A 19118-nucleotide genomic window follows, 5' to 3' on the forward strand; every position below is an offset into this window, starting at 1 on the left:
TTTTTAAATTTTAAGTATTCATTGTCTGTTAATTAATGTGAAATTTGTGTTGTCTCTAATTTGTCTTCAAGTAAAAGTTTTAAAAATGAAACCTTATTGGTTTCATTGTTGGGGCGGCCCGGTGGCTAGCACTGCTGCCTCAACTCCAGGATCCCGGGTTCAATTCCGGCCTCTGTTGCCTTGTCTGTGTGGAGTTTGCACTTTCTCCCCGTGTGTACGTGGGTTTCCTCCAGGTGCTCCGGTTCCTCCCACAGTCCAAAGATGTGCAAGTTAGGTGGATTGGCCATACTAAATTGCCCTTTAGTGTCCATAAGGTTAGGTTGGATTACGGGGATAGGGTGGAGGTGTGGGCTTAAGTAGGGTGCTCTTTCCAAGAGCTGGTGCAGACTTGTTGGACGAATGGCCTCCTTCTGCACTGTAAATTCTATGGTTCTATGATCATTTCTTCATTTGGAGGTTAGTCAGTAAATTTAGTCATTTTTGTTAAAGGTTCCCCATGGGGCTTCTAACAGCATGGTAATGTATTTGTTAGGTTACTGAAGTAATAACAGAGTCTTGAACTAATATTGCAGAAGCCATAAGTTCAAAACCTAGTTTGAGAATTTAAATTTAGTTAAAATAAGTCTGGAAAGAAGTAAGTGGCAAAGAAGCTGCTGGATTGTGTCAAAAACACCCAACTTTGCCGCGTTGACTGAACTGGTTTGCATGTCAATCTGACAGTCACAACAACATTGTTCGTTGGTTCGTTTTATTCTTAGTGGTTTGATCCAACTGGCCATTAAGAATACACTAAATTTGGGGTGGAATCAGTCCACATTTTACAAGCCCATTAGATTTATTGAATTCAGTTTCACAACTTGCAGAAGTGGATTACTAGTCCAGTGTCACAACCACTGTGGTATCAGACCCAGTACTAAGTGTTAAATAGGCTGGACACCAAAACAGGCCACACATCAATAAACAAAAAATGTATTAACTTTATTAATAAACTGCATACAACTTTCTCTTGCACATTAGAAAATACATTATGGACGGTGTAGTGATTTTAGCAATTATTGGCTACACAAGACATAAATGCATATTTAGCATCTCCAGGTTTAAATGATTCTGTATTGCTGGGTTATGCTAATCTACTGGTTGCAAACTAAAATATGGGCGATATACTTCAGTACAACAACAATTTTTAATAGTTAAACAGGTTATACACCTCACTTTCCGGTGTTAAGAACAACATATTATGTAGGTACAATGATTAAACAAGTCATTTCTGCCTGGGCCCAGCCCAAGTTTTAAAACATCTATTCCTACCCTTCAGATAAGCTGAGCAAAAAAAAAAATTCCATCACAACTAGTAAATAGGCAACATTTCATGCATTAAAGCAAAAAGAGTTACAGGCTTCGATTTGTACCAGTGCTGTCACTAGGATTCAGTTAGGTGCCAATGATAGATGTGCATCAATTATCTATAGAATCCAATTTCACTCAAAAAGCAGTCAGCAGTACAATTCCAGACTTTGTCAAACTTTGGCTGTGTCTGGAGAGAGCAAGTCCAGCTGTGTAACAATTTCAGAGAAATAACCAAAAGCCCCATTGCACCGTAGCAGTACAGCCACCGACTGCCTCTGCCGTCAATACCGGCAGCGCAAACAGGCCGATGTTGCAAAAAAACAATAACACTGCAGAGTTATGCAATATGGTGGAATGCTATTTGGCCATTGGGATTGGAGTGTGACCATGGAAGGGTCATTCCCATGGCTTGAATAGAAACGCATCTCAAGAGACCAAGTCCCCATTAACGTTGCAACAGCCAGTGAACAGCACATGGACATTGGTCCCCTAAAATTAAAGGTAGAGTTCTTTAGGCTATCGCACAACATTCCAGAATATTGGCACAATATTAATCTGTATTGACTTTGTCCATTTTTCTCTGTTGGAATAACATATCCTGAATCAGTGACAACACTGTATTTGCATGAATGGATTGGTCAGCCAGAACATGCACTCTGTGGCAAACTATTCAGGTGCTACCCTCCAAGCTCATATCCATGTTTCCCCTGCCCAGCAGGAAGGATAATCAGGGTGAGACACCTTTCAGCTGGTCACACACAGTCGGACTGGATGAGGCCCAGGAGCAGGGTTTTGCCACTTGTGCTTTTAGATGTTGCACGATAAATGGAGGCAGCAAGTACAAATAGAAAATGGCAATAGGTCTTTGGAAGAGCTGGCTTTGCAAAGTTGAAGACAAGCACACGAGTGGAGAGTAAATGCAATAATAACAGAGGTGAACATTCCTCTTTCTTCTAACTCAAGGGTTTTAAAACACTTCAGAGTTGGACATTTTTCTCAGTTTTGTCTTGAATATTTACATATGCTAGCTAATACCTCCCGAGTGTTGTAAATAGGCAGTCAAACTGACTACAGTGAAGAGGATAAGAAAACATGGATTATTAGATCAGAGCCTGCAGATGTAATTCAGTCTAATTTCAAAGGCATATATTTCATCCTTATTTTTACATTACCATTATAAACTCTGGCCTATGTAAACGTGTGTAATTATACACTCCTGCCAGTGGCAGTGCTATTGCATCATTGCAGGAGGGAGGGTAGAGGTATAATTATGGCATGATTACTTTATTTAAGCAGCTTCAGTATAAATGCGGGCATGGAGATTTAAAAAGGAACAAACTGACAGGATGTGTGCACAGCTGGAGGATCTTTAATGTATTACATATGGATGTAACACACTTCATATTCAAATTGGATTGTATTTGGGAAGTGACCTCAGAATCAGCTCTTAAATTTTTGGGGGCATTTTCATCAATTGAGAAATTGTACTAAAAATGCAAAAATACTGACCTCCATCCTTTACGTTCTGGATTTGGAAATATACAAGTATGCAGAAACCCATCACAGAATAACAAGGTCAAGTCTGATTTTAACTGAGTTCACGGTGGTGGACAGACCAGATTGGCTGTGCAGTTAGCATAGTGAAAGTGATAAACAAATTCGAACAGCAACATTTGGACAAGGCCAACACTGATTAGAAGCATGTGACTATGTTACAAATAGTTTTGTGTTGGCCCCTTCATAAACCTTACTCTGAAGAGATGCTGCGTGCTAGGAACACATTTATGTAACACACATCTACAAGGTTTGAGATGAAATATCGCCCCTCCCCCACCCCATCCCCACTGAGGCTGTACTGCATGGCGCACAGTCATACATTAAAAAGCTGCTAGGGTTGGTTTCTGTTGCATTAGGTGCTTGCTTCATTACTGAAAATGATCTAATCACATCTGCGGGACACAATTAAAAGGATGGAGTAATGCAGCGTGGAGACACTGCCCGGTGAACAGAGAGGTAACCCAAAAATGATACCGTAAATGAACTCTTTAAGTACATTAACATTCAATGTACAAGCTCTAACTGCATTACAACAAGGGTCAAGGTCAGCCAGCAAATCGTTGGGATGTAAGCTGCTAAGACACAGATCCACAGATCAATGGAGAAAAAAATTAACAGTTTAGGAACAATACATGGTGAAATTACAATATTGCACGCATAATGGCCACCCAACAATTTGTCCATCATTCGCTTTCTCCCGGTCGTATCAATGTGCGAACAATGAACAACTTTAAAAATAAAAACTCACATTCCAGTGATTTGGTGAAGTTCAGATAAATGAGCAGCCAGAAAGTTTGTTTCATGCACTAACTTTTCCGAAAAATTATATGAAATGCCATGTGGCTCATCAACAAAAGGCTGAATTTAATGAGGGAGGACAGGGAAAGGTGGAGGAGAGAAAGGAAAGGTGGAGGAGAGGAAGAAAAGGCGGAGGAGAGGAGGGAAAGAAAGAAGCAAATCAAAGTCATTGGAAGAGCCATGGCTACAGAATAGCACTTCAAAAAAAATATTCCACCTCCCCTCTGAGCCACTTCCACCACTTGATCAACTGGAAATGAATGATAAAAGGAGAGAAAAAAGGTGGTTTCAAACCTGAAACAAACAGATAGAACTTTTGGATATTTTTATTTGTTTACAATACTGTGCTGAACTGAGGGTGTATTAGCAAAAGGATACCTGAATTACCTACCTTAGCTCAACAGTAGAGGGGCTATTTTCAAACCACACATCTTTCTGCTAAAATACTTGGTTGTACATTTATGGAGGGGGTCAATGCAAGTTACGTGGAAAAGAAAGATCACAAAATATAAAGAGTGTTGTCCCCCCCCCCCCCCCCCCCAAAGGTCAGCATGAAGAAGTCACCTGGCTGCTTAAACATGGAGCCAAAGTGGTTACTTGGATTCCACTAAGAATCTGGAGTGTCAAATATGAAAGTCTATTTGACTGAAGGAAAATTGCCCACAGTTACAGATTCTGACCTTCAAAACTAGAGAGCATTTGGAGCTGCTATAAAAAAAGCATAATATGCAGGGATTTATTGGGATCATGATGGGAGGAATTTGAGCACTTTAAAGAATATACAAACACACTGGTGGAATATTGAATACATAGACTCAAATCCTCTGCTTCGGATGGATACAATGTGCCCAGCGGCAAAATTGACAAAGATTTGCCAAATACCTATAACCACATTTGATGAATTGGAATGTTGGGAGATGAAAATGGAATGGGACTGGTGATGGGAATAAGAGGGGAGGGTGTGGTATTCACACACTGATTTACTCCCTCAGGATTCCTTCTTAATAAAGCAATTCCATTAAAGAGAGACCCAATCTGCTCCTTCATACCAGGGCTATCTTCGCTATTGGCAACTGGTATGTTCTAGTCCACTTAATACCAAAGGGAGCAATTTGTTGAATGGAAACTAATCTGATTTTAAACCCAGGATCATGAAATTTTGGCTGGAAATTTTGCTCCTTGGTGGTTGTGTTAAACATCCCTTGGTATAGCTTACTATGGTATGGCAGTCTCTGCCACATTTGCTATAGAGGAAGACAATAGACTAAGGAGGGATGCAGAATTTATTGGCCTGTTTTCTCCGGGCCCTCTTCTGTTTTTAGCAGTGCTTTCAGTTTCTCCTCGCTTGCTCCGATGCCCAATCAACCCCCAGAGGTCCCTACCATCAGCAGCTGTCTAAGTTGATGCCTGCCATGTTCATATCTCACTTGCAGGTGTCCTTGCAGTGGAGATTTTTGTGTAACAAAGATCTTCAGAACAAAATCATACCACACGCTGTTGTGGAGTCATCCAAGTTCAGGACATTGGCACTAGCTGGACACGATTTGTGTTGGACGTGATTCTCTCAACATAAGCGCAGACTGCGACACAGGTTGCTGTACGAGAAGAGGACAAGATCTGGATAGGACCTCACTTCCTCGTTGCCATCAAGCATAGCAATCCTCCTTTGTTGCCATCACTGCCCATTCTCTGCCCCTTTCACTAAAGAAAAATACAGGTTAAAAAGTCCTGGTATCAATGGATGGAGTACTGGTGGGATTGGGGATGGGGTAACAACAGTGCAATAAAATAGTAGTGGGAATTTAGCTCTGCAAGATCAAACAGTGACTGAAATCTTTCACCTTCAGAAATATGCTTCCTTCCTATCCTTACAGTCAAGTGTCTCCATGGTCACTGTTTATGTCTCCATGGCTAATCTGTCCTGTTTCAAAGTTAATTTAAGAATGATCCGCTGCTGCCCTACATGGCCTGATGATATCCATCCCAGAATAAACAGAAGGCTAGGGAGAAAACAGCAGAGGCACTATCATTTCCAAAAATTCTTCAGAAACTAGAAACAAAGGAGTGAATAGGGTCAAAAGTTGTATCTTCTTTCAGAAAGGGTAAAGTGATAAAGCAGGAAATGACAGATTCGTTAGAAAAGCATAGCTCATTAGGAACAGTGCTGATTTGAAAAGGATAGGTCATATTGGGATAATTTGGTTAAATCAGTTAACTATTAGACAATTCATCTAAAATATTGTACATCAGATAGAAGGACTAGTAAATGTGCATACACGGATTTTCAGGCTGTTGATAAAAATGTTACATAAGAGAAGCAGCTAACAGTATTAAAAGGACTGTAATTATGCAAATATAAAATTAATGGAAAGATGGCTAGGCATGTTTTTTTGATTGGTGGCATGTGGGTAGTTGTGTTCCAGGAATTCATATTAATGATGTGGACATGGTGATGTAGTTTGTTGATACTCGATAAAGGGCCCCAATTACTGTTAGGAAGAATAAATGAATGAAGGCACAATTGTGGAGGGAACACAGATAGATGGCAGCTCAAAGCAGAGAACATGCAAAGTACTATATCTTGGGAAAAAGAACAAGTGAACTGGGGCTATTGAACAAAAAAGCAAGGAAGTGATTTTGACTTTGTATAAGCCTTCATTGCCAAATGGAATACATCTGTTAGAGCAATGAGGAAAAAAAAAAGTACAGCAAAGATTTACTCGGTTGATATACAGAACAAGAGGTCATATAGCTATGAGGAAACTTGAGGGATTCAATGGGAGAGACAACCATGGGGGAAATTATAGAAGATTTGAAGGGGTAGAAAGTGGATGTTCTTACTGGTTGGTGAATTGGTAACAAAGGGATAGATGCAGAATATTCCACATACGAAGTTGGCAGGTGGAAGAGTTTTTTTCTTTTTAATTCAGCAGGTTCAGAAAACAGGAAATGCTTTCCCACAAGTAGTCAGTGAAGCAACATTTATAACTGTGTTAAAAAGGGAACTTGTAAATATTTGAAACGGAACTGAGTTGGTAAAAAAGTGTTTAAATTAATTAGGTTAAGCAAGCTAACTGTGACACAGGTACAATTGTGTGAATACGGTTCATCTGTGCGGATTTTAAAAAAAACATTCTCTAACCTAAAAGGAACTTGTGCTTCATCTATGTGGCACAGATATACTCTCCACAATCTACAGAAGTGTAGATTAGCATTATTGATTCTGGGAAGTTACATACGTAACATGCACTTATATACCACCAGAGATAAACAATGCAGCACAGAATCACTTGCATACATTGTATCCATCCCTAGGATCTGCTGCAGTTTAACAAGGTTCAATTGAAATCAACTAACTAGTCAAAAATAATCCCGCATCTCCCCCCCCCCCCGCCTCAAAATTATCATCCTGTAGGTCTTGCAGAAGGTGGATGGGATTGTGTTATGGAGCAACCAACAATGAAGATAACCTGAAAAGGTAGATAATATAACTTTCATTTTCATTCTACCCCTTCCAGACAGGAACATATAATTTAGGAAGGGGAGCATTGTGAAGAAGCCATGGGCCATTGTGCAAGAGTCATTAAAGGACGTAACTAGTATAATTGAGAAGGGGCAACCAATGGATGTGGTGTATTTGGATTTTCAGAAACCTTTTGATAAAGTTCCATACAAGAGGTTAGCGTGCAAAATGAAAGTGCATGTGATTGGGGTAATACATGGGCATGGATTGAGAATTGAGGAGCAGACAGGAAACAGAGTAGGAATAAATGGGTCTTTTTCAGAGAGGCAGGCAGTGACTAGTAGGATCCTGCAGCGATTAGTGCTTGGGCCACAGCTATTCACAATATAATTTGGATCAGGGAACCAAAAGTAATATTTCCAAGTTTGCTGACGACACAAAAGTTGGTGGATCCGAGTGGTGAAGGGAATGTTAAGAGTCTTCAAGGTGATTTACACACGTTGAGTGAATTTGTAAATGTAAGGCAGATGCAGTATAATGATGTGGATAAATGTGAAGTTATCCACTTTGGACAGAGAAATAGATTGGCAGAATATTTAAATGGTAATAGATTGGGAAATGTTGATGTACAAAGGGACCTTGCTGTCCTAGTATGCCAGTCACTGAAAGCAAGCACAGGCATAGCAAGTAGTTAGGAAGGCAAATGGTATGTTGGCCTCAATTGAGTACAGGAGCAAGAATGTCTGAATGCCACTATGACGGTCTTGGTGAGACCACACCTGGAGTATTATGTGCAGTTTTGGTCTTATCCAAGAAAGGATGTACTTACCATACAGGAGTGCAGTGAAAGTTCACTGGACTGATTCCTGGGATGATAGGATTGTGGCATGATGAGAGATTGGGTCAACTGGGCCTGTATTCACTGGAATTTAGAAGTCAGAGGGGATCTAACAGAAATGTATAAAATTATGACAGGGTTAGACAAACTGGATGCAGGGATGGTGTTTCCTCTGGCTGGGGGTCTAGAGCAAGGGGTCAATCTCAGGATGCAGGGTAGACCACTTAGGACTGTGATGAGAAGAAACTTTGTCATTCAGATGGTGGTGAACATGTGGAGTTCCCCACCACAGAGGGCTGTGGAGGCCAAATCATTGAACATACCGAAGGAGGAAACAGATTTCTAGACTGTTAAGGTGTATGGGGAGAATACAGGAGTATGGTGCTGAGGTAGAGAATCAGTCGCGATCATATTGAATGGTGGAGCAGGCTCGAACGGTCACCTCCTGCTCCAATTTCTATGTTTCTAATTGTCAGCGCCTATCAGCAATGCCACCAGTTGGGGCCTGATTGAGATAAGTTCAATTAAGCAGCAGGGGAGTCTGATTGCCCTTAGTTTAATTGATGTGCAAAATACATAATTACTTGCCTGGCACCCAATTTCATTTTAGATAGCCCCATCTCAACCTATTACACAATCAACAATTGTCAATGCTGTTTAAGAGACCGTGTCCAATCTTTAGCTCTTATGAGGGTTCCTCAGCTGAGACTAGTTAAGCCAACAAGAGGGGTGTCAGAAATCACTGGCTGTTAAACTACATCTACGGTTACCATCACCAAACTTTACAAGCTAAGCTGCAATCATTACGGTGTTGCCATCAGGTTTCCTTATTTTGCTCACGAAATCCTTCCTCAAAGTCACCTGTTGGCATAGACGCTAATTTAGGTCTCTCTCTCAAAAATCCCTCTGACTCTTCATAGTAATCCAGCAAGACCGAAATGACCTCAAACCCATTTCAGGCTCAATAGAATGATTTATATTCCCATGGGTTCTCCAGAAATCCATTTATTAAATTCTTGAAGGACTATATATTTTCAAGTCTAGGTCCACTAGTTGATAAATCTGGGAACAATAAAACAATCTGGATGTCCAATCTCACTCCCCTCCTTCCTCTTTTTAAATGGGTGACCTCTAATTTTACCTGCTTTCACCACCTCAAACATTCCATTTCACTTTCATATTACCTTTGCCTTGGATCAGATTCCTTCCAGATTCATAGAATATACAGTACATGAGGAGTCCATTTGACCCATCGAGTCTGCACCAGCACCCAAGCCCACACCTCCACCCTATCCCTGTAACCCCACCTACCCTTATTGGAAACTAAGGGGCAATTTATCATGGCCAATCCACCTAACTTACACATCTTTGGACTGGGGGACGAAACCCACACAGACGCGGGGAGAACGTGCAGACTCCACACAGATAGTGACCCAAGCCGTGGATCGAACCTGGGACCCTGGAGCTGTGAAGCAACTGTGCTAACGTGCTGCCCAATTGAAGAATGTTGCTGCAAATATTAATTACTATACACCTATACCATACATGTCTTTAAAAAGCAAAGGACTGCTTTTTAAAACTACGATTTTATGCTGAGAAACAAACTTGTATTGTTGAGATGGATTAAGTTGTGCAGAAAGCTCATTCTGCAAGTGCTTAGATAGGTTTGCTGAATCAGAGTATTAAATCTTGCATTCACACTGTAAACATTCAAACAAACACACTGAATTTTATTTGCCCATGAAAACTGCTTTTAACATGGGGTAAAAGGACACAGGACTACAATAGGACCTTAGACCTGCATTAATATAAATGCTCTCCTTTGTACACCCCAATGCCAGCCTTCTGGAAAATGGTGCTGCCAAATGCAATTTAGACGTACTTGCTGCTTAGGTGTCTGCTGTGGTATAGTGGGAGCACTCTTGCCGGAGGTAGAGGTTTGTGGGTTCAAGTCCCACCCCACAGATTTGAGCACAACAATCTAAGCTGACAATCAGCATTGAGGTCAGGGATGCTGTCTTTCAGAGGTGTTAAACGAAGGGCTTATCTGCCCTAGTGTGTGGCTGTGAAAAATCTCAATACATTATTCCGAAGAGGAGCTGGGGATTTTTCCCTAGTGACCTGGCATATTATATATCCCTCAATCAGCATTACCAAATCAGATTACCTGATCTTTAACCCTTTGTGTTTGTAGGACCTCTTAGTGTGGAAATTGATTGCCATAACAATGACTTTACAGTTAATTAAATACTTTTGAAGTGATGTGTTCTGGGGAATCCAGAGGTCATGAAAAATGCAATACAAATGCAAGTTTTCTTTCTAAAGCTGAAAATATCACGACTTAATGCTCAAGTTATATACAATAGGACTGAAATTTAAGCCACATTGAAATGAAAGCCACAGACTACAATGGTCACACACCTCCCAAAAGAAAAAGGGACACTAAAATTTCACTTTAATAGCTAACTGGCCTGACTTGGGTTAGGCTATGCATATCGACTGAAAACCAAAGAGGAGGCTGGAATCACTAATGTAACAGCAAGTTTCTCAACAAGAAAAATTTATAATTCAACCATTTTGAATGGTTTGAGATTCTCTGACAGGCTTCACTTGCAAATCAAAACTGTCTATTTCAGGTAGCCCAACAATAAGGGGAAAAAGAAACTTCAATATGCTCTTTGGCGGATAGGGATCGGAGGCAAGGAATGGAGAAGAGCGAGAAAGATACATTCTGATTCACCCCCACCCTCAGAAACCCTACTTTCCCAACCATGGCAGTTAGCCTATGGGTAGCCCATGTTGAAGAGTACCAACCACCACCACTAAACACTCAGCAGTAACTCCGGCCAAATTGACCATGCATAAACACACATGGATTTCACACCTCTAGTTGTACTAATCCATGATAATCAGCAGTGTCTTTCTGCCATAGATACACTAAATGCAATGCACTCTTGCGTTAAAAAGGACCCCATCCCTTCATAGATCCTGTCACCACTGACAATACTCTTTAGTGTTAATCTGGGTGTTTGTTTAAAATCTTAAAGTAGTAACATCCTAATGATTTATATTTCTTAAATCTCACACATCATCCACTTGAGCAAGCATGGTTTGCAGGCATATTTTCACGTACAGATTGAACACCAGAAAATAAACTACACAATCTACTTCATTCCCCTCCTTGGGTTCCAACCCAATGACTCAGGCATCAGAGGAAACTGCTTTTGGAAGTTGTGCAAACCTTTACCCCGCACTCAAATACTGACTCTCTTTCACTATCAGTTGGAATTCACTATTGTTGGACAAATACTCCGCTGGACTTAAGACATTATTCCTTTCTTTATAGAGATGCAGGTCGTCTTCTCATCTGAATATGTCGACTCTCGATGGGATAGAGTTTCACAAGTCACCAGCTGGCTCCCCCACTTCAGGCATGGGATTCTGCAGCGAGCTTCAGCAGAATACTTTACCATCATGAAACACATTAAAGCCTTTCCTCACCAGCCATCCACATGCACAAAGTTTCAGCAGGATTGGCGGAGTGATAAGAAGCAGGAAACATAGTTAATTTGTCTCTTCCCTAGTCAGATCAGGCAACAAAGCACAGATCAAGATCAAACCTGGGACGAGAGAGAGAGAGAGAGAGAGAGAGAGAGAGAGAGAGAGAGAGAGAGAGAGAGAGAGAGAGACAGACAGACACAGAGATCAAGAAAAAGAGATCGAGAGAGAGCAAGATCGAGGTTTTTGGATCCTTTCAATCCAAAGTGCTTGAGTTCAAACAGTCGTGCTCTGCAGACTGAACTGTGCCTTCCTTAAACAAAGGAAAAGGCTCTTCTTTTGTGGAGATTTGTAAATGAATGCATTTCTGAACATTGGGTTCAAGAGGTTTGAACAAAGGAATCACTTCAGATTGTTGAACTTGAACGGAGAGCTGCAAAGTGCATTCGAAAAAGGGAGTCCAATTCTTGGTTACAAAACACAAACTAAACAAAGTGCTTCAGTTTTAGAATTTCCCTTTTTTTATGCAATAACTTGAGGTCTATTTACATGCAATGGAAAAAAAACCCTACTATGTTTTGATTTGCACTTATGCACCAGATTGCTGTCGTTTGTCAGTTAAACCATTCCCTGGTTCATCAGTTTCCCCGCTCTTGGACATATTGAGGAGTGAAACCGATTGAGAAAGTGCCTGCCAAAGTGTTGCCTGGAGCACTTACGGAAGAACGAAGCAAAACTAATTTTAAGAAGTGATTATTCTTCCTTCAAGAAGAGCACAGCAGAAAAGCTGAATCCAAGAGGGACGGTTTTATCGGGATCCATCAATCTTCTTACATGCCTGCTCAGAGTCATTCCAAGCACAGAGAACGGTCAGCAACAGTTACGTCTTGTGTCAGTAGGTTGTCTCCTCAGCTTGAATCCTTTATTGTTCGCTCCTGGATTGACAGATGTTGAAGGAATCCGGCGACCTAAAAGAGACAGAAAAAAAGAAAATTAAAATAGCTTTGACCTCTGAAGATTTTGGGGGGGGGTTAGGACATTGGGGGATAGGAAAGTAGTGTTAAAGCCACAAACAGATCTTATTGGAAGCCAGAAATAGATGTTGAATAGCAGAGCAGTCTTGATAAGCTGAATGACCTACTCCTGCTTCTGACATTATTTTGACTTTGCATTAGTCACCATCTGCTTTGACAAAGTTTAGTATATCATTATTTGGCAAATGATGCAGGGATCAGACATTTTCTAACAAGTCAGATTGAGATTACAGCTTTCAAGCATACAATGATGATAAAAAGAGCAAAGCATGACTGCTCAAACCAAAACTCCTGTGCGACACCACACTGCCTACGATTGTATCAAGCCAATACAAATTTGCTCTAGTTTATCGGAGATTTGTTGAAACTCAAGACTTGGAAAGAAGGTACTGAGATGGGAGGAAAGATTATTTGGTTTGACTGTATGTATGCGCAAACCTTGTAACTCTTGAGGGAATAGTAACTGGCTTCCTTATCCTTTTACACAAGACCATAAGACAGAGGAGCAGAATTAGGCCACTTGGTCCATCGAGTCCGCTCCGCCATTCAACCATGGCTGATATTTTTCTCATACCCATTCTCTTGCTTTCACCCCATAACTCCTGATCTCCTTATTAATCAAGAACCTATCTATCTCTGTATTAAAGATAGTGAATTGGCTTCCACAGCCTTCTTCGGCAAAGAATTCCACAGATTCACCACCTTCTGACTGAAGAAATTCCTCCTCATCCCTTCAGGGTTCTAGTTCTTCCGACAAGTGGAAACATCCTCTCCACGTCCACTCTATCTAGGCCTCTCAGTATCCTATAAGTTTCAATAATATCCCCATATCTTTCTCAACTCCAACGAGTACAGACCCAGAGTCCTCAACCGCTCCTCATATGACAAGCTCTTCATTCTCCTCCTACGGACCCTTTCCAGGGCCAGCACATCCTTCCTTGGATATATAAAACTGCTCACAATATTCCAAATGGGGTCTGACCAGAGCCTTATACAGCCTCAGAAGTACACCTCTGCTCCTGTACTTTAGCCCCCTCGACATGAATGGTAACATTGCAGTTGCCTTCCTAACTGTCAACTGAATCTGTACATTAACCTCAAAAGAATCTTGAACTAGGACTCTTAAATCCCCATGTACTTCTGATTTCCAAAGCCTTTCCCCATTTAGGTAATAGTCTATGCCTCCATTCTTCCTACCAAAGTACATAACCTCACACTTTTCAACATTGTATTCCATCTGCCACTTCTTTGCCCACTCTCCTAGCCTGTCCAAGCCCTTCTGCAGTTCCCCTGCTTCCTCAATACCACCTGTGCCTCTGCATATCTTTGTACCATCTGCAAACTTCACAACAGTGCCCTCGGTTCCTTCTTCCAGACCATTAATGTCTAGTGAAAAGTTGTGGTCCCAACCCCAACCCCTGAGGCACACCACTAGTCACATAGACACTTACAGCTTAACGGTAAAACTTCAATGATATGTAGTTCCCAGATGCATGGCTAAAGATCCCAAACTGAAAACGTCACCTGAACAGCCAGACTCGGAAGCCCCATCAAAACTGTTGGGCATTAGCAACCTTTCATTAGCTCACTGGCAGCCAACGGTACCAATTATATTTAAAATACTCACTGCATTTTTTCCCTTGGGTGGTGTGGGCAATAGAGAATGAAAAGCTGAGGCATGCAGAATTTCTAATGGCAAACTTTTGAGCGCTTCATATAGCGAAGACCATACTCACTGATTTCTGCAAACAGCTCATTGATGTTAATGGCATTTTTGGCACTAGTTTCCACAAAGACTGCATGGATGGAATCTGCATAGTCCTTGGCATCCTTTTCAAGTACTTCTCTGTAATAAAAGTCAAAAAGATGAGCTCATGTTTGGTCATGAAAGGACTTATACAGGTGAATGATAGCAAGGTAACATTTACACTCCTTCAACCGGTCCCTAATTTATTGGATATAAATTTAATCAGATATTTGGTCAGTAGTTTGGGTGGGAGCTGTGGGGAGGGAAGTGTTAGACTTGCAATGGCTATCATTCAAAGTACGACTTAAAATCTCGTGTTAGAATTGCAAACATCAGCAGCACCACTGCAATTTGATTTGTTACAAATGCATTTTATATCATGAGCAGAAAAATCACAAGATGGGTAACAATGTGATGAGGCTCGATTCAAGCTCTCATCTGAAGGCAGAAGAACAACTAGCTGGCTAACAGCATAGTCAAGAAAGCTGCATGTTGTGGAACACGGCATTAAGGTTCCTGGATACAAAACATCTACCTCCCTAGTTTATTGCTGCTGGGTCACACTTTAAGCAAGCTCAGATGGTGACAATGTCTGACAAAAACAGGATTCCTTAAGTAAACTTACCCTGCTCCTTCAGTCAATTACATCATCATTACCGGAAGCTATCTTCTGCCCAGCAACAAAACCCAGCTTCAGTTCCAACAATGGCTGAGGTGATGGTGAGGAAAGATAGTTAAACTAATTCTCACCAGGCCAGAGGTACATCCCTTACCAAAGGGCCTAGTTGCAAAGTTAAGGTCTTTTTAAAGTGCTCAAATCATCAAGTTTCAGACAAAAAAAAAAAAAAAAAAAAGGCTATAGATTTTGACACCACCAGCAAATCTCCTGCATCATTGCTCACTGAGGATTGAAGTACAGTATGGTAGCACGGTAGCATTGTGGATAGCACAATTGCTTCACAGCTCCAGGGTCGCAGGTTCGATTCCGGCTTGGGTCACTGTCTGTGCGGAGTCAGCACATCCTCCCAGTGTGTGCGTGGGTTTCCTCCGAGTGCTCCGGTTTCCTCCCACAGTCCAAAGGTGTGCGGGTTAGGTGGATTGGCCATGATAAATTGCCCTTAGTGTCCAAAATTGCCCTTAGTGTTGGGTGGGGTTACTGGGTTATGGGGATAGGGTGGCGGTGTGGACCTTGGGTAGGGTGCTCTTTCCAAGAGCCGGTGCAGACTCGATGGGCCGAATGGCCTCCTTCTGTACTGTAAATTCTATGAAATCTATGATGTTTAGCTGCTAACAAGGCTTGCCTCGTAAAGGCTGGTATTCGGAATCGTCATATCTAATTATCAGGGGGCAGTTGGAACTACTGTAAATCTTAGGTTCCAGGTCAATGAGCAATTTTCCTTTTCTCTCCACAGATTATCAAAGTTTGTTACACACTATAATTAAACACTGATCCTTTTGCACAGCACACAGAGTAACCAGTAGATGGGAGTGTTGAGCAAAGCCAGGAGATTCAAAAGATTTGTGAGAGGAGTGCTTTAAACTTTAATGGCGCCTGCCCTATTATCACTAATGTTTGTGGTAGCTACTCATGTTCACTTTCTAAATCAGATCACCATCTTTAAAGTTATCCCAACAGTACTGCAATTTTGAAACCACAACACTGGGTGAGCTTCTGAAATTATATACGCTGGCTGGAGTGTGCAGGGTGAGAGAAGGATTTTTTGTCAGAATTTACTGCACAAAATAACCAGCAGTGTGTTAAATATTACAAGCGATCCACCCATTCCTTACTGTGAGGAATGCAGTACCATTTTATGCCAAAACCACGCCCAAGCAAAGTAAAACTTAAAAAAAAAGACTGTGGCTGGTCCCTGTAAATTACATTTCATCCACATCAGTAAAAAGATGACCTTGGTGCAATGTCTTCAGACAGTGCAGCACCAAACCAGAGTACTCGCCAACATTAAGCAGGGTCAGGGCTGCTAGAGGCAGACCACAAGACACTATCATCTGCACATCTTTCCTGGGGCTCGGTAGGATGCAGGCAAGGAGCAGAGGATTACAGGAGGCAGGAAGTATATTAGTAAGGGTGATGGCTAAAAGGTGTTGGGAGGGGCTGCACTGTGCTCTCATGGTAACTCCCTGCAACAATATGCTGTTAGGGAATTTCAATCTCAATTTAATCTGTTTATTCATTTTACTGAGCTGACAGACTTTTCCAAATTTAATCTCTGAAGTGCACAATGCAGGCAAGATAAGTGGGCTGCGGCCCAATGCAGCCACTTGCCTTTCCCAGCATAAAGGTCTTCACTGCCCACCAATCTCCCCTTCCTCATGACTTCACCACTACTTCCCAAAGTGTGTTTAAAAAATTGAATTAGTTCCCAGCAGAGACAAATGGAGCTTTCAAGAATGTACATGAAGGTCTTTGGCCTAGAGATTGGAGGCTATGGGTTGGTTATTTAACAAGATTTCCTCAGCAGTGATCAGTGTTAACTAGATGACTGAGAAAGAGTACCCGCTATATCCTGGCGAACCGTGCCCCTACTCCACTCTGAACATCAGAACTGGACCCCTCTTTCCCAAGATCTTTTCCCCCTAACTCCCCACATCCAACCATTCCTAGGAAAATACTCTTCACTGCATCTTTGCCAGGGCACTGCACAAACTAGTTTACATTACTCCATACTCAACTACCAATTCTGTTGCAGAATGATTCCCCCAACACCAAACCATCTCAGTGTTGCAATTGCTCAAGTCCCTGCTCCCACCACAGTGGCAGGTCTAGGGCATCCTAACTTGAACTGGAAAATTGGTTAAAATGGTAAAAAGACAAGACAGTAGTAATGCAGTGGAGACTTCACTCTCAGCAAAGATTTATAGCGGTGAGAAAGATGCAACATCCATGGTTAATTAAAGGAGTTCAAGGTAATAAAAGAAACACTGTATAATTGTGAAGATTAGTGGCAGGACAGTAAGTTGGATAGATTTTAAAACCAGCAAAGAATGACCAAAGAGGCAGAAATTTATGAGAGAAAGTTTGCCACAAGAAACTGATAGTACGAGTTTCTATAAGTGTTTAAAAAGTAAAAGAGAAACAAAAACGAGTGTTCCTCTTCTGTAGAGTCTGGGGAATTAATAATGAAAAAGAAAGGAAATGGCAAAAGCCTGCATCCTGGGGTCTTATAGACAAGGGAAACTTTCCAAAGATACTCAAAAATCAAAAAGGTGAAAGGGAAGTAGGAACAACCAACACCATCAGGGAAAAGGTACTGGGAAAACTATTAAACTAATGGCTGACATGTCCCAAGGGCCTGTGGCCTACATCTTTGGGTCGTATAGAAGTGGCTGCTGAGATGGATATCTTCCAAAATTCCTTAGATTCTGGAAGGGTCTCATCGGATTGGAAAACCACAAACTTAACACTTCTCATCAAGGAAGGAGGGAGACAGAATGCAGGAAACTATAGACCAGTTAGTCTAACATCGGTCATAGCGAAATTGGTCATTATTAAGGAGGTTATTGGGCAGAATGGTAGCACAGTGGGTAGCACTGTTGCTTCACAGCTCCAGGGTCTCAAGTTCGATTCCCTGCTTGGGTTACTGTCTGTGTGGAGTCTGTCTGTGGAGTCTGCACGTTCGCCCCGTGTCTGCGTGGGTTTCCTCCGGGTTCCTCCCACAAGTCCCAAAAGGCGTGCTATTAGGTAATTTGGACATTCTGAATTCTCCCTCGGTGTACTCGAACAGGTGCCGGAGTGTGGCGACTAGGGATTTTTCCACAGTAACTTCATTGCAGTGTTAATATAAGCCTACTTGTGGCAATAAAGATTGTAAGATTATATTGTAGAATATGATCAGGCAGAGTCAGCATATTGTTCTTTGAGGAAATAACAAGCAATGTGAACCATGAATCTTTAGATGTGGTGCAGTTGGATTTCCAAAAGGCATTCAACAAGATGCCACACCAACGGTTACTACACAAGAGGAGAAATCATAGAAACAGAGAAAATAGGAGGCCATTCGGCCCTTCGAGCTTGCTCCGCGCATTCATAATGACCACTGCTGATCAACCAACTCAATAATAAGCGTTGTCGCCCACATCCTTTGATCCCCAGCGCCACAAGTACTATATCAAACTGTTTCTTGAAAACATGCAATATTTTGGCCTGAACTACTTCCTGTGGTAATGAAATCCACAGGCTCACCACTCTCTGGGTGAAGACATTTCTCCTCATCACTCTTAAATGGTCTACCCCATATCCTGTGACCCAATCCTTCTTGTGCCTACCCTTGCCTAGTCCTGTTATAATTTTAGAGGTTTCTATAAGATCCCCTCTCATTCTTCTGAACTCCAGCAAATACAATCTTAACTTACTCAATCTCTCCTCACATGTCAATCCGGCCTTCCCAGGAATCAGTCTGGCAAACCTTTGCAGCACTCCCTCGATAGCAAGAACATCGTTCCTCAGAGAAGGAGACCAAAACTGCACATAATATTCCAGGTGTGGCCTCGCCAAGGCCCTTTACAATTGCAACAAGACATCCCTGCTCCTGTACTTGAATTCCCTCGCAGTGAAGGCCAGCATGCCATTTGCCTTCTTTACTGCCTGCTGCACCTGCACACTTACCTTCAGTAACTGGTGTACGAGGACACCCAGGTCTCATTGCATATTCCCCTCTCCTAATTTATGGCCATTCAGATAATAGTCTGCCTTCGCATTTTTGTTACCAAAGTGGATAACCTTGTATTTATCCAAATTATATTGCACCTGCCATTCATTTGTCCACTCACTCAACTTGTCCAAATCACACTGCAGGATCTCTTCATCCTCCTCAA

At 41.7% G+C, this 19118-nt stretch overlaps 1 protein-coding gene across 1 annotated transcript in view; it reads right to left on the reverse strand.

Moving 5' to 3' along the window:
* Window positions 1-957: 957 nt before the first annotated feature.
* The window catches only part of rab22a (RAB22A, member RAS oncogene family), a 112783-nt gene continuing 94622 nt past the window's right edge, over window positions 958-19118 (reverse strand). The window contains exons 6-7 of the mRNA XM_072514550.1: window positions 14272-14381; window positions 958-12469 (exon numbers count right to left, since the gene is read on the reverse strand). Coding sequence (XP_072370651.1) covers window positions 12372-12469; window positions 14272-14381 — 208 coding nt within the window. The 3' untranslated portion in view covers window positions 958-12371. The remainder of the gene's footprint in view (window positions 12470-14271; window positions 14382-19118) is intronic.

The sequence above is a fragment of the Scyliorhinus torazame genome, chromosome 8 (assembly GCF_047496885.1).
Source record: "Scyliorhinus torazame isolate Kashiwa2021f chromosome 8, sScyTor2.1, whole genome shotgun sequence".
Taxonomy (NCBI): Eukaryota; Metazoa; Chordata; class Chondrichthyes; order Carcharhiniformes; family Scyliorhinidae; genus Scyliorhinus; species Scyliorhinus torazame.